Source organism: Myotis lucifugus, unplaced genomic scaffold (assembly GCF_000147115.1).
Source record: "Myotis lucifugus unplaced genomic scaffold, Myoluc2.0 scaffold_83, whole genome shotgun sequence".
NCBI classification, from domain to species: Eukaryota; Metazoa; Chordata; class Mammalia; order Chiroptera; family Vespertilionidae; genus Myotis; species Myotis lucifugus.
The window spans coordinates 1,200,091-1,214,274 of NW_005871131.1; the positions used below are offsets into that span (position 1 = coordinate 1,200,091).

Consider the following 14,184-nt stretch of genomic DNA (forward strand, 5'->3'; position numbering starts at 1 on the left):
GGCTCTTGGCACGCATTCCCTCAGAGCTGAGAGTGGGAGTCACATGTCCCCATGCCTAACGAATCGCTGCGGTTAATTTTGGCACCATAAAATAAATGATGCATTCAATGCTGATTAGCTTTTGGATGAGAATTCTAATAAGATGACCCGTGAAATGAATCCAGTGCCCTGAATGAGCAGGAAGCTCTGAGTGTGGGTTGTGCTGTGTTCTGGCTGGTAGGGTGGTTTCCAATGAGATGCTGTCCTTCCTGGGCCACTGCTGATGCAGAGCCCTGGTGAGGGTTTTTATTCGCAGCAACATAGTTACTTGGTTTCTTGGGTTCTGTCCTCTCCTCTGTAGAAAAGAAAGCCTGGAAAATAAAAAGAACCACAAGCCGGAAGTCAATCAGATAGCCAACAGTGACAACAAGGTACATGATCTGAAATGCTCCCCCGCTTTCTATTTCAAAATGATTCACCACAACTGTGCCCTTTCCACCGTGAGGGTGTGCTGTGTGATATTTCAGTGAGGATGGCACACTCTTGTAGAGGCTGGCCTCCGGGGGTTCTGAGTGAATTTAGGCACTTCACTGGTTATTAGCCAGTATTTACCAGAGAACCAGTGTGTTAGATGTTTGACTGGTCTGACCACTTATTTTCCTTTATTGGGCTTGTGCAATCAGACCTGACCTGTGAGTGTCTTCTCAGTGGGGATTGAAATCCAGGGCTGTCAATGGGTATCTGCTCGAGGAGACCGCAGGGCGAGGGCCTGTGTGCTCTGGCCTGTTCTGTGAAACCCCGTCCCACGGATGACAGCTCTGGGCTTTTCATTCACTTGGTTGTCTGTTCATTGAATCAGTAAATACTTTTTGTACAGTTGCCATGTGTCAGAGACTGAGGATTGAGACTGAACAAGACCAACAAGTTCCCTAGCAGCATGGCGCTCACTGTCAGTATGTGATGCTGCTGGGCGCTGTGACCACAGCTGGGAGGGTGTTGCCTCGTCTGCCCTCAGACCTCGGTCTCCACAGGGTCACTGCCTGGGCATCTGCTGCCCTTGCACACTCACGCCCGTCACACTCTGAAGGGACTTTTCTGCCCCATTCTGAGTGGCAGAGTTGAGTCCTCACTGTGGCATTTAAATCAGAATCTCCCCTCCTCCCAAGATCTCTCTGTCATCCTAGGTCATTATTGATGAGTACCAAGAAGAGGATGAGGACAAGGACCCCTACCCACCCTGCGACGTGCCAGGTATGGTGGCGGGCTTGGCCACCGCTCTACGATCAGCGGCTGCCTCTGCGGCTGCTAGCCCAGCTGGATGCACACTGGGCCGCCGAGGTCGCCGAGGCCATGAGTCCAGTCCCCTGCTTTTTCTCTGGGTCACAGGCAGCTTACATAACCTACATTCCAGGTGGTGGGAGAGAAAGTATAGGTGGATCAGGATAACCCCAACCTTTGCTGGAGATCTCTCTAGGGACAACCAATAATTACAACTCGCCTGACACTTTCCTATTTGACCGGTGCCTTTATTGGCTGATGTAGGAGGGACCGTGATGGTAGAGGAGCTTGGGGGACTGATCATGTGTGACTTGAAGTCCCTCACAGTGTTTTGGGCCGAAGCTGAGCAAGGAGGTCACTGGGGACACAACTGTGCTGGGGGATGGCCATGGGAATCACATTGTTGCCGCCTCTTACCTGCGCTCAGATCTGCAACTGCTGGGCACCTGAGCCCCACAACTACACACACTCACGTGCAGGCAAGCTGCTCAGTCCCTGCCTCACCCCCGACACACACACAGCCCATATTCTAAAGGGTTTTGATTCTTGTAAGCTGATAGATGTTGTTAAAGTTTAAGTTAAATTTCCATGTGACATCGAGAATGATTAGAACCCAAATTCAGCCTTTGTTTCATGCCTATAAAAAAGTGTCTCCTTTAAAGTAGGGGAAGAGGAAGAGGAGGAGGAGGAGGAGGATGAACCCGAGGTCCCAGCTGGCCCCCGTCCTCGCAGAATCTCGGAGCTGAACATGAAAGAGAAAATCGTCCCCATTCCGGAAGGGAGCGCTTTCTTCATTCTTAGCAAGACCAACCCGTAAGTGCCCCCTCTCCGGTCACATCCCTGTGGCCCTCCAGGTTGCATGATGGGGAGGGTGGCTGGGGACGGGGCGGCTCCTTTCTGCACCTGAACAAGGGAGCCCACCCCCCAGGCTCCAGCCCCTCCAAGCCCCAGCCTTTGTCCTCTGCTCATCCCTTCCTAGCCTTGCTTTCCTGGATGTAGGGGCTGCAGGGGTGTGGCCTGGGCTGGGAGGAGCCTAGTCCAGATTCTCCTCCCCTTCACCCCTGGGCTGGGCTTGGCGGTGGTGAAATAGCTGCCTCTCCTTCGGAGCCCACGGCTCTGGCCTTCCCTGGTTGGTCACCTGTGACGTGTTCTCCATCCAAAGGACCCTTTCTTCACTGCTGGGTCTTCTGTTAGGATGCCTCGGGGGATGGGGATTTTGTCACTGACTTCTGCCCAGCGTCTTCATCCTGAGATCTAGTCCAGCTGATCACTTTTCCCTGTTATTGCTCAGTGATATCTTATAGGTTGCTCGTGTTAGCACGACAAGGTGCTCACCAGGAGCGTGGCCCTTGCTCACAGGTACGGGAAGAGGAAGGTGCTTCTTTACTGGCTGGGTTCTGGGTTTTCCATTATCCTGGACCGAGGGAAATGCCAGAGGGAATAGATGGCTCCTGGAGGTTCTAGAATCGCAGGAGCAGTTCCCGGCCGTCGGAGAAGAACTCTGTGGTTCTTAGGCCCCGGGAGACACAGGGGGGAAGCAAGGCCGGCTGTGGTCCTGAGAGACTTGCAGATTTGATGATAGCTTTTCCACTCATCACTGTTGAGAGTTTGGGCACCCCTGACGTTACTGACACCCATAGCCCACTGTCTACCTATATTGAAGGACAAATTGATTGCCTGCCCTCAGCCCTGGGCCGCCTTCCCCAGACTCAGTTGCTATCAGCTTGCACCGATGGTCCAGGGCACATTTCAGCCTTAACCAGCCCCAAAGGGAGGATCTGAAGCAAGGAGTCACTTTTCCTATAGAGTTGACTACAGTTTTAAAAGTGAAAAAAATCTTTCCAAAGGAAAACCTACATGTATTCTATAGGCCAAAAAAAAAAATCTTTAAATTCTAAAGTCAAGTGTTGGGATGAAGGGTAGTCAGGCACTGACTAGCTCCCGGACGTCAGGGGCTGCAGGGAGCTCCGATGGCCACAGAGCCATTGTGGGGGTGAGGGCCGGACGGGGGCGCTCGGCACATGTTGCTCTTCCGGCTTCATGGGACTCTGATGCCCTATCGCAGGTACACTAAGATCCTCGTGAGATTCTTGCGTGTTGATGTAACTCTCACTTCCGTTCTCAGGAGTGCTCATTATGGGTCAACTCCAAATAATAATAATAATAATAATAATAATAATAATAATAATGCAGCCCTATGACCGAATCCCCCCGTAACAGGGCATTCACCAGGCCTCCCTCACTGCGGCCTATGTTAGCACAGCCCCGCCGCAGTATGAGAAAGGGATCACTCCTCCCATTTGTTGCGAGCTGCTGCGATGATGAGCTCCCACGTCAGTCTCCCTTCTCGGTTGGGAAAGTAAGCTCCAGGCTTCATGTTGTAGCAGGAAACGTCACCGTCAGCCCGGGATGGAAATCCTAACACAGTTCTTTCACGGGCTTAAGCCTCAGTTTCTTCTCCTTCAGCAGGTGGCAGTCCCCACGTTGAAGGACTCTGAATGGTGTCCGTGAGCTCCCACACGGAGCCGCACCCAGGCCCACAGGGTCTGCCGTGCAGGGGTTTCGAGGGGCGACGGTCAGGTGGTTCTGGTCTGCTGGGTGGGTGTGGACGGCCGCCCCTGCCTGACCCGGGCCAGCATGCGGGGCCGGGGTGCTGGCTGGGCGAGGTCCATGTGCCGGCTCTCCCCACAGCATCCGCGTGGGCTGCCACAAGCTCATCAACCACCACGTCTTCACCAACCTCATCCTCGTCTTCATCATGCTGAGCAGCGCGTCCCTGGCCGCCGAGGACCCCATCCGCAGCCACTCCTTCAGGAACACTGTAAGCCACCGAGCGGGCGAGGACAGGCGGGTGGGGTTCCTGGGTCGTCCCTGGCCTCTCCTGTCGCCCACGCAGAGCCTGGGAGGCCCGAGGGGCTAAAAGCTAGAGTAGGCATCACGTTCCCCTGCAGGCCCTTCACGGTTCCCGCTTGTAAGTACCAGCCAGGTTTTGTCTTATCAGGACAAAGCTTTCCTGAATTGTGTACTTTAGACTTCATTTTAAATCACTTGTAGTGTATTCAGGGACCCCGCTTCTCTTCCTCTTCATTCCTGGCCGCAGTATTCTGGTCCCTCTTTCCTCCCACGGCCCAGTTCTCATCCGTGCTGTTTGGGTGCTTCTGCCGAGTGGAAGACCCAGCAGGAGGGAAAGTAAAACTGAGACGAGGTGTGAGGCAGGCCCAGGAGCTTCCTGAGGGCTGGGGGGGAAGACTTCGGTCCCACAGGGATGGACAGTCACGAAGCTACCTGGCTCCGTCACTGGGAGAAACTCAAGTCAGGGAGGTGATGCAGTGTGGAGTTGAGTGGTTCTGTGAGAGGAAGGTGGGGCAGAGGCTGTTTTATGAAGAAAACTAGTGGAGGGTTACGTTTTCTATAACGGGTTTCATAGCGTAGGGGTGGCACCTTGCCCTGCGGATGTTGGACAGCACGGTGCCCAGACAGTTCTCGCCTAAGAAGTCCCAGCTTAGCAGGCAGCGGGTTCCGCTGAACAGTCCCTGCATGAGACGGTTTGGAACCAGGACCTGCTGCCTCTCAGCCCTGATACTGCAGCGCAGTTTCAGATGGTAACTCAGAACCCTCCCAGGCGAGGGCGGCCGGCATGAGGCCATCAGGCGCCGCTGCCGTGCCTGCGTGGGACCTGTGTCTGCTCATGAGGTTTAGAGATTTGAGGATTAAAACCAGTCACCAGATCAGTGCCCCAGGATTTCGGTTGTGACCACCAACCCTCATGCGGTCTTTCCATTTCCAGCCTCTCGGTTTGAAGCCTGGCAAACCCAGCCTATCAGACTGATAAACACACACTCTGACAGGAAGATAAAGAACTTTCCTCCAAGGCACGTGCTGGTGCTGATGTAACGATAACAGCCCCGAGCCTGTCTTAATCTCTACATGTAAATGGAACAAAGACTCGTGTCGTTGAGTTCCATGATAAAAATGAAACCGAAGGGAAAAATACCATCACAAGGCAGACTAGGTCCGGAGCTAGCCTGGAACACAGATTGACGGAGAATTAATTTAGATCGGGGCCTCGTAGTCTCATTTTTTTTGTAATTACTTGTCCATTACTTGCCCATGAGTTTACTCCCCTGCTGCTTCCCCCAAGAATGCTGTTTTTAAATAGATGTACATATGTGTATGTGCATTGCTTTTTAAAGCACAGTTTTTTTTATAGTGGTAACATTTAACATGAGGTCTACCCTTTTAACAACATTTTGAGTGTACAGACGGTATTCATAGTGATGGGCTTTGTATGACAGGAGCTATGTCCATTGGACAGCTCCCCATGTCCCCTCCCCAGCCCCTGACCACCTCCATTCCACTTTCTGTCTGTGCATTTGCGATCCTGCAGTACTTTTTGTTTTGCTTTTGAACTCTGCTGAGTTATCAGTGAAAAGGAGAAAGGAGGCCGAGTGGATCTGAGAGCGCTGACCCTCGGGCGTGGGCAGCAGTGCTTTTCTTGGCCGCCCAGGTGCTGCCAGCAGTAAAGTCCTGCTGTGACCATGGAGGAAAGGAGGAGGGGCAGAGGCCTGTAGTGGGTGAAATGCTTTGCATGGCCTGGCCAGAAACACGGATACGCAAAGTTTATATATTCAAAAATGGAAGCCCTTTGGATAATGAATGCCCTCTGAGAAGAGAACTTAACCTCGAGCTGAGGAGAGCTGGCCTTTGGGGCAGAGGTCCTCACCTTATTGTAACAGAGAGCAAAGGCCTCCCTGGGGTGGACACTTCAGCAGCAGGGCCCGTGGCTCTCGGCTAGTGTTCCGCAGGCCTCGCTCCATGCTCCGCAATGCCAGGACTGGCTTCGTGGCCCGGGCAGGCAGCCCTGTGCCCTCCCCGGTATCCTCATCTGTTAAAGGAAAGGATTGTTACCAGACTCCCTTCCAACACTGATCTGCTCAGTTCTTTCAACCTTAGACTACAGTTGTCACAATAGTAAGTAGCTGAGATGGCTGCTTCTCCTGGTGGTCTCCACTGTCTCCTGGTGGCTGAGGTCCCGGCGAGCAGCCTTCCTTCAGTGGCAGTCAGACCTCTTGCTGCAGCCCACCTGCCCCTCTCTCCTCCCCCAAGGCTCTGAGAAAGGCAGAGACCCCAGAGGGGCAAGCCGGTTGGAGAATAGACGGTATTCTCAGGAATACTGACAAAGTAGCCTGGACTGATGATTCGTTAACCGGGTCACCTGTTCTTCGGGTGGGCCCGGCGAGGTTAAAAAGCAGTGATGGTAGAGAGAGGGCTCGATGCAGAGTGAGCGAGGTGGTGAGTGAAACTTCCCTGAGGGCTTACCCAGCCCCACACATCGGGGTGCGGGGAGGGGGGGGTACTTACTCCCTGAGGAAATGGGCTGGCATTGGAGGGGACTCGAGGAAGCTTCCGGCCCCTTTTGATGCCCCTTGCATCATTATTTACATTTCCCCACCATTCTAAAGCTCAGGGGATGGCAACGTATTTCATTCAGCCAAGGATGCAGTTAAAAATTCAAGATGTGTGTGAGGCTCTAATTTATCTGGTGCCACGAGTAATTTGTCAACGTGGTGCTCCGATGAGAAAGGGTTATTAATAAAGCACGTTTAGAAACGAGTCTCTGTCTGAGACGTGAGGCTGGGAGGGTGGGCACGAGCGGCTGAGGAGGTAAGTAGTTCCAAGTGCTCTTGGTCCATCATCCAGAGGAGCAGTGACTGGCCTGGGTCGGGCATTTGTGAGCATCTCTGCGCTTACCTCCAGAGAGACAGGCTTGTCCCGGGAGGGCCTCCCACTGCAGGTGGGATTCCACCCATGGGCGTATGGCTGTGGGGCCTGTCGGGGTGCCTTTCTCTCATTTCGTTGTTATGCCTTTCAGATACTGGGTTACTTTGACTATGCTTTCACAGCCATCTTTACTGTTGAAATCCTGTTAAAGGTAATGGCGTTTTCATTGATCCTCACATATTCTAGTGCAGCTGTAGCAATAATAGTTTCACTTCTCTGCTTGCTTTCCAGATGCTAGGTTATGCAGACTATGTCTTCACAGCTACTTTTGCGTTTGAGATTGTTTTGAAGGTAACAGGTTCCGCAGGGTGTGTGTAAGGGGCCTGCTCCTGCGTGTGACACACCGCAAAGCAGCGTAAAGTGCTTTGGACTATTTTTGTGTTTTTTGTTTTTGTTTTTTTTGTCTGTGATCAAGCGTATACTTTTTATTTTTTTAATCAGAGGATTTTTTTTTTCCCGAAACTTCAACCTGTTTTTGCTCTTTCCTTTTAATCCTTGATGCATGTAGGACTTTCTGTGGCTTCATGATAGTGATTGGAAATGATGCTTTGTTCTTTTTTTATATCCTCTGAACTGTGTCAACTGATCACAGACACATCACCATGTGTTAACTTTCTCCCACCCTTCCCGGCATCAGAGTCGGAGGAAATGCATTTATCCCGTGAAGGGCATGGATCTCTTCTTGTTTCTTTGACTGAATTACGATCCAGTGGCCTAAAAATAGTAACAGCACTATTTTCTTGCAACAGGATTTGCAAGATAACTTGAATCTGTTTGTGTTAAGATATTTTCTGTTTTAATGGATGGGCTTACATTTACACAGACAAAAGGAGCACCTTTTGGCCAGGGTGCCCTAAATGTACTGCCCATGCATGAGCTAACAGGTGCCATTGCTGCATGCGGTTCGTGTACTGAGGCTGAGAGCCGCCTGGGGAGCTCATTCCTGCACACCCAGCGGAGACCGACCGCAGAGAGCCCAGCACCCCCTGCCCCGACTCGCGAAGTGGTGCGGGTCTTAGCAGTCCTGGATAACGTGGCCTGTGACAACTGTCAGAGCAAATCATCTCCCCGTGGGGCGATGAGCTGGGAAATGAGGAATTTTAACCACAGTTTTCTTTAAACCATTTTGAGGTTTTTTTGTGGGTTCATCTCAGGGGAAAAAATGTATTTTATGTTAAACTACTATGGAACTTGGGCTCTTTACAAAATCTTCTGTAAAATGAAACCTCAATTAACATGGCTCAGGAATAGGGTATTTATTTTATTTCTATTATTATTATTATTACTTGGCAATGAAAACAGTGAAACACCAACTAAACAACCAATCTCTGTGTAAACATTAGTTAAAAATCTAAACATTTTAGTTCATTTTCTTGCCTTGAAGCCAGTGAATTTGGTTGTCAGTACTAAGTCAGACCCGTGCCCGGGTCCGTGAGCAGATTCTAATAGCGGTCTCCACGGTAAGGAGCACAGAGGCGGAAGGCAGTGGGTGGGCGTGGGGTGAAGGGCACTCACCCAACCTCTGCTTGATCCCAGCTGCTTTTTAAAAAAAATTTCCCTTTTTTTCCTTAAACCAGATGGGGAAATGTTCTACTCAGTCTGTTAGCCTGGTTAATTGAGGTTTTATTTTATTTTCCACATGTCTTAGTTGTTAAATGAAGTAGTTACTTTCCGGCTTTGGGGCAAATGAAATACAGGTTTATTTAAAAGGAAAAAAATGTATTGCTTTTCAATTTCTGTATATTTACCTCAGTCACACAAACCTTCCACGTCATTCATGATTTTGAAAGTATTTTAGAGAGCGGAAAATAAGCTAAGACAAGGATTCAGAAAACAGAGATTTGCCAAGAAGCATCCGACATATGAAACGGTGGTTCCTGGTGGCCTTGTGAAAATTTGGAAGGCTTTTTGGTTATTTGGTTTAACACAGGAAATTACCATTTTTGTAAGTCAGAAAAGGTGGAGTGTTGGCAATTTCATATGGTCCAATTTTATTAGTTCCCAACTCTGTCTCTCCTCTCCGACACTTACCTGAGTCTTCCCCACTCTTTTACTTTTTTATTTATTTTTTATATAAACACTGAATTCTTTGTGTTTTGCTGTTTCCATTCTGGGGAACTTCCTCACCCAACTCCTTTCCCATCACCAGTAAGAGCCTCACAGGAGCACCCACGCTGTGGGCTCCAGGTGCTCGTGGCCTGTGACTGGAGAGCAGTGGGATGACTTCGGTGAGACGCGGGTGACGCTTCCTAGCCACACCCCCTCCACCTGGAGAACTGAGTGGGAAGAGCTGGGTACAGTGGATGTACCACTAAGGACCGGTAGGAGCAGGAAGGGGCCTCCCTGGCAATGTACTGGTTTCTGTGTAGACAGAGCCGGTGAGTACTGGGCCCCAGCACGTTTAAAAAAATATTTTTATTGATTTTAGAGAGTGAGAGAGAGAGGAACGTTGCTGAGAGAGAAACAGCGATCAGCTGTCTCCTGCACAAGCCTGCAGCCCAGGCATGTGCCCTGACCGGGAATTAAACCAGTGACCTCTTGGTTCATGGGTAGAAGTTCAGCCACTGAGCCACACCGGCCAGGTCCCAGCGCTTTGTCCAGCCTCTGGGTTGGAACAGTGTAGGCTCTCCCAGGGACTCAGGGCCTGAAGCAGCATTGTGTGGGGAAGCCAAGTTGTCTGGGCAGCAAGTATGGTCACGTGGACTCTCCTGAGACAGGCTCTCTGGACATGCCAATGTTGTTCATGTTTGAAATTTGTTATTGCTGTAATAAAGTCTAAATTGTTCTCTTATTATGTCCCCAAAGTGAGCTTCCCTTTTGCCATTTTTGAACAAATTATGCAGGTGCTCAGCCCTGTTGGCTTAGATTTCTGGCTTCATAATGCACGCTTGTTAGTAAAGATAGACTGTCCTCCAGGCGTTGTAAAGAGCCCAGGTTTCTCTTCCTCTGGGGAGAAAAACCAGTCAGCTCACCCAGATTCTGCCCGTAGATGACGACCTTTGGAGCTTTCCTCCACAAAGGGGCCTTCTGCCGGAACTACTTCAACTTGCTGGACATGCTGGTCGTCGGGGTTTCTCTGGTGTCCTTTGGGATCCAGTAAGTATTCCGGGGTGTGGGTGCGTAGACACCAGGACTGCTGGGCAGGATGGTTTACATGAGGAATTTTAACATGATTCATAAAGGCTGGGCATCATTTTAATAATCACATTTAGGTACCTGGCAAAGCTTAATGGGTACTTAGGCCAGAAAGCTCTGGGCAGTCCCTGCTTTCTTGTGTTTCTCTTGTCCTTTTCGTGCCCATTGCTAGCTTGGACTTACTGTTCTCTGTGATATTTGCTTTCAACGGAGAGTGAAAGAAGCCAAGTTCTAGTTCAAAGCGTTTTATCCAGCTTCCTCCAGGGCTGGCCCCAGGACCTTGAGGGCATCCTCTTGATTCCCCATCTGTATGGGAGGGACATGGACCTGGTGGCTTCTTGGAGCCCTTTCTACTTTGGGTAGTGAAGGTTCCCTTGATCTCCAGGACATATGACCCTTTTCCTTTGCCCTCTAAAATTTTCAGCTAGGAGGGGCCTGAGACTGTAAGTCAGGGCCCCAGGTCCTCATCACGGCATTTAGAGGTTTCTGGTGGGAAATAGCCAGAGCTGCACCCTGCTTGCCCGCCACACCCGGGAGCTCCAGTGGGAGCACCCAGGGGTGGCCTTGCTTTCCTGCGGACTTCTAAGCACCACTGCTCAGTGTTTCCTACATGGGAGCATGCATGCCCAGCTCTGGGCTAAAGGTGAATTGAGAGGCTCTGTCCCCTCAGATGAAGGACCCCCTCCGGAAACGGCCCTCTAGGGCAGCGGTCGCCAACCGGTGGTCTGCAGACCATGGTGGTCCGTGAGGTCCGAAAGGCTGGCGACCACTGCTCTCGGGGAGTAGTCCCTCTCACCTCCCACCACCACCCAGGGCCAGGGAGCCATGTAGCCGTTATCTTGGAAGGACATTCGAACCAGTATCTTGGCAACTTTTATAAACTCCTGGCTGTGCCTTCCTCTCCAGCTGCAGCCCTTGCCCACTGCCTCCCGAGTAGGTGCTCGGCCACACCCAGCCACCTGCCCTGCTAAGGGAGCTGCACTCTCTCATACAGGACCTGCCCACCTGGCCCTCCCTTGGCCTGCAGCCCCTTCCCCCTTTGTCTAGCTAACCCTCACTCCCCCTAGACTCACCTGGATATCACCTCCCTAGGGGCCTTCCCAAGCTCCCCAAGATGACACTCCCCTCATGGCATCCCCTGTGTGGTCACACCTGCCCCATGGGGTTGTGATTGCCCATCTCACTCACCAAGTAGTGGACTCCTTGAAGGCCAGCAAAACCCAGCATCAAACAGGCTTCCAAAGGTAGAAAACAAGACCAAATAAGCAAAACTGAAAGCCAAGTACTACCTAGCGTTTATACCCCCTGAAAAGAACAAAGCAGATTTCGTCAGTCCTGTGTCTGCCAAGGCCAGCTGTGCAGCTGAGCAGGGCCGCTGTGCGTGGGCCTGGCCGAGGAGGGTCCATGGGTCATAGCCATGCTCACCTGTGAGTCTCAGGGAGAGGTTAGCTCAGCTCCACACGGGACCCACCACGCTGTGTTGTGGTAGTAAAATGAGAGCCAAGTGTGACAGTCTCCGTGTTTCATCCAACTCTAATGCCCTCTGCGTTCTTTCCTCCCGTTTCTCCCCTTAGATCCAGTGCCATCTCGGTGGTGAAGATTCTCAGGGTCTTAAGGGTCCTGAGGCCGCTCAGAGCCATCAACAGAGCAAAAGGACTTAAGGTTCGGGCCTCTCTCCCGCAGGCTGGGCTGGCTTCGGCGGGGTTAGCTCTATTTACTGACTTGGCTGGGCTCGCGCTGGGCTGAGGCCTGATGGATTTTAAAGTGCGTTCACCTCTGAAAAGGACATTTCTACCCAGTGGAGTGTCCTCTTTCAAACCTGATACCATTTTTAAGTGTTATGATTGCCTTTATTTTCATTTATTTAAAATATTTTCTTTATGTAATTACTCAGCATTTATTACTTTTATATTATTAATGGTGTTTACTTTGGTCTTTAAATCTATTCTCATGCAGGTTGTACAAAAGAGGGTTTATGTTTTCCTAAGTTTTTTAATGGGGTGGGAAGTCCTGTGGGCCTGTGTGCCAGGCAGTGCCCCCCCCCTCCGCCCCGTGGTAGGAAACCAAGGTGGGACCCATTACAAGGTGCTCTTCCCAGGCAGCCATGATGCACTGGGGCTAACTCCCCACAGTTAACAGAGCCCCACAAAGTCAGGAAGTCATATGCAGATGCACAGACACATAAACAGTCTCGTCTGGTATTAGTCTCCCCTTCATCCTCTCCCTGCTCTCTCCCCCAGCACGTCGTCCAGTGCGTCTTCGTGGCCATCCGGACAATCGGCAACATCATGATCGTCACCACCCTTCTGCAGTTCATGTTTGCCTGCATCGGGGTCCAGTTGTTCAAGGTACAGGATGTGCCTTGGGGCACGAGGCCCGGATGATCTCTTCAGGGGCAAGCTTGCGTTTGACTCTCTGTGTCTGTTTTGTACTCAGGGAAAGTTCTATCGCTGCACAGATGAAGCCAAAAGTAACCCTGAGGAATGCAGGTGAATGTCCCGCGCACAGGAGTGGGAAATTGGGAAGGACAAATGGAAGGCTTGCAGGATTCGCCTGCGCTGGCATTTCAAAAGGCGTGGGCTCCATGAGGCCCGTGTGCTCAGCCCACGGCTGCAGCGATGGAGGGTTTCTGGGGGTTTTTTGTTTGTTTGTTCTTTTGGTTTGAGGTGAAATTCACATCACATGAAGTTAGCCATTTTAAATCATACAATTCAGTGGCATTTAGCACAATCTCTTTGCGGTGTAAGCACCATCTCTATCTAGTTACAAAGCTTTTTTAAAAAAATATTTTATTGATTTTTTACAGAGAGGAAGGGAGAGGGATAGAGAGTTAGAAACATCGATGAGAGAGAAACATCGACCAGCTGCCTCCTGCACACCCCCCACTGGGGATGTGCCCACAACCAAGGTACATGCCCTTGACCGGAATCGAACCCGGGACCCTTGAGTCCACAGGCCGACGCTTTATCCACTGAGCCAAACCGGTTAGGGCTACAAAGCTTTTCATCACCTCAAAACAATGGAGAGATGGCCTTTGATGTTTGGTATTGACTCTACAAACTAGAGGGGAGGGGACTAAACCCTAAAATAACAATTGAAATGCCCAGGAAAGCTCACCCTACAGCAAGCATGTCAAACTCAAAGGCTAACACAGGCCAAATAAATGAGGCATGCAGCCCGAGGGCTGTGAGTTTGACATACTTGCCCTACTTGCCCTACAGCCACATGGGTAATTTTTCCGCAAACCAGAACTCCCTGGAATTCAGGTGCTGGCTGCCATCTTCTGATAGGTTTCCTGCCGCCCACATTTTGGCCATATTTTCATTCACAAGAACAGGCAGAGGTGAGATAAGGTGGGAAACACTCGTGTCTCTTATCCCAGGCCATGCAAAAGAATGTGAAGGCAGACACGGAAACCAGGGCCTAAAGTCTGAGACTGTGCAGAAGTCCCCGTGTCCCCATCCTTTGATGATGTCCCCAAGGGAGGTCCAGCTGCCTCCACTGGTTTGGGGTTTCTTTTTAGCAGAAGGTGCAGTCAGAGAGCACCAATGTAATGCGCTGGCTCTGCCCCTCCAGGGGCACCAGGCCTGTGGGCTGGGGGTGGAGGGTGCTCCTGGAGTTGAGCAGCTCAGCAACAGTGTGAAGTCACCTTCCTTTCCCCCTCCAAGCCTCACTTCCTCATCTGTAAAACAAAGACATTGACTCCTTCCAGAAATGAAATCCTATGAGAAATATTGTGTGCCAGAAATTATAGAATCTTGGGGGGAAAACTGGGGATATTGTTGGTATAAAGAGAAGGAATTCAATTAAAGCTAAAATGCAGATTAAGAGGATGCCTGGGCTGGCTTCCAGAGCTTATGGAATTCTCCAAGGCCGAAGCTTTTGGTTCTTCCGTGTACATGCTGAGCCCAGTGCATATGAGAAATGCTTATTGTTTGGTCATTTTCATTCGTTATCCGGCATATGCCGGTGGCTGCCTAGTTGCTCTGGAGAATACTCATTAAGCTAGTA

The 14,184-nt window shown here is 50.8% G+C and overlaps 1 protein-coding gene across 1 annotated transcript in view; it reads left to right on the top strand.

Annotated features, from left to right (window-relative positions):
- CACNA1D (calcium voltage-gated channel subunit alpha1 D) overlaps positions 1 to 14,184 on the top strand; it is a 289,303-nt gene that overhangs the window by 213,386 nt on the left and 61,733 nt on the right. The window contains 9 exon segments of the mRNA XM_023755748.1: positions 341 to 410; positions 1,164 to 1,230; positions 1,920 to 2,070; positions 3,949 to 4,078; positions 7,130 to 7,189; positions 10,028 to 10,134; positions 11,748 to 11,835; positions 12,414 to 12,521; positions 12,610 to 12,662. Of these exon segments, the coding sequence (XP_023611516.1) occupies positions 341 to 410; positions 1,164 to 1,230; positions 1,920 to 2,070; positions 3,949 to 4,078; positions 7,130 to 7,189; positions 10,028 to 10,134; positions 11,748 to 11,835; positions 12,414 to 12,521; positions 12,610 to 12,662 (834 nt within the window).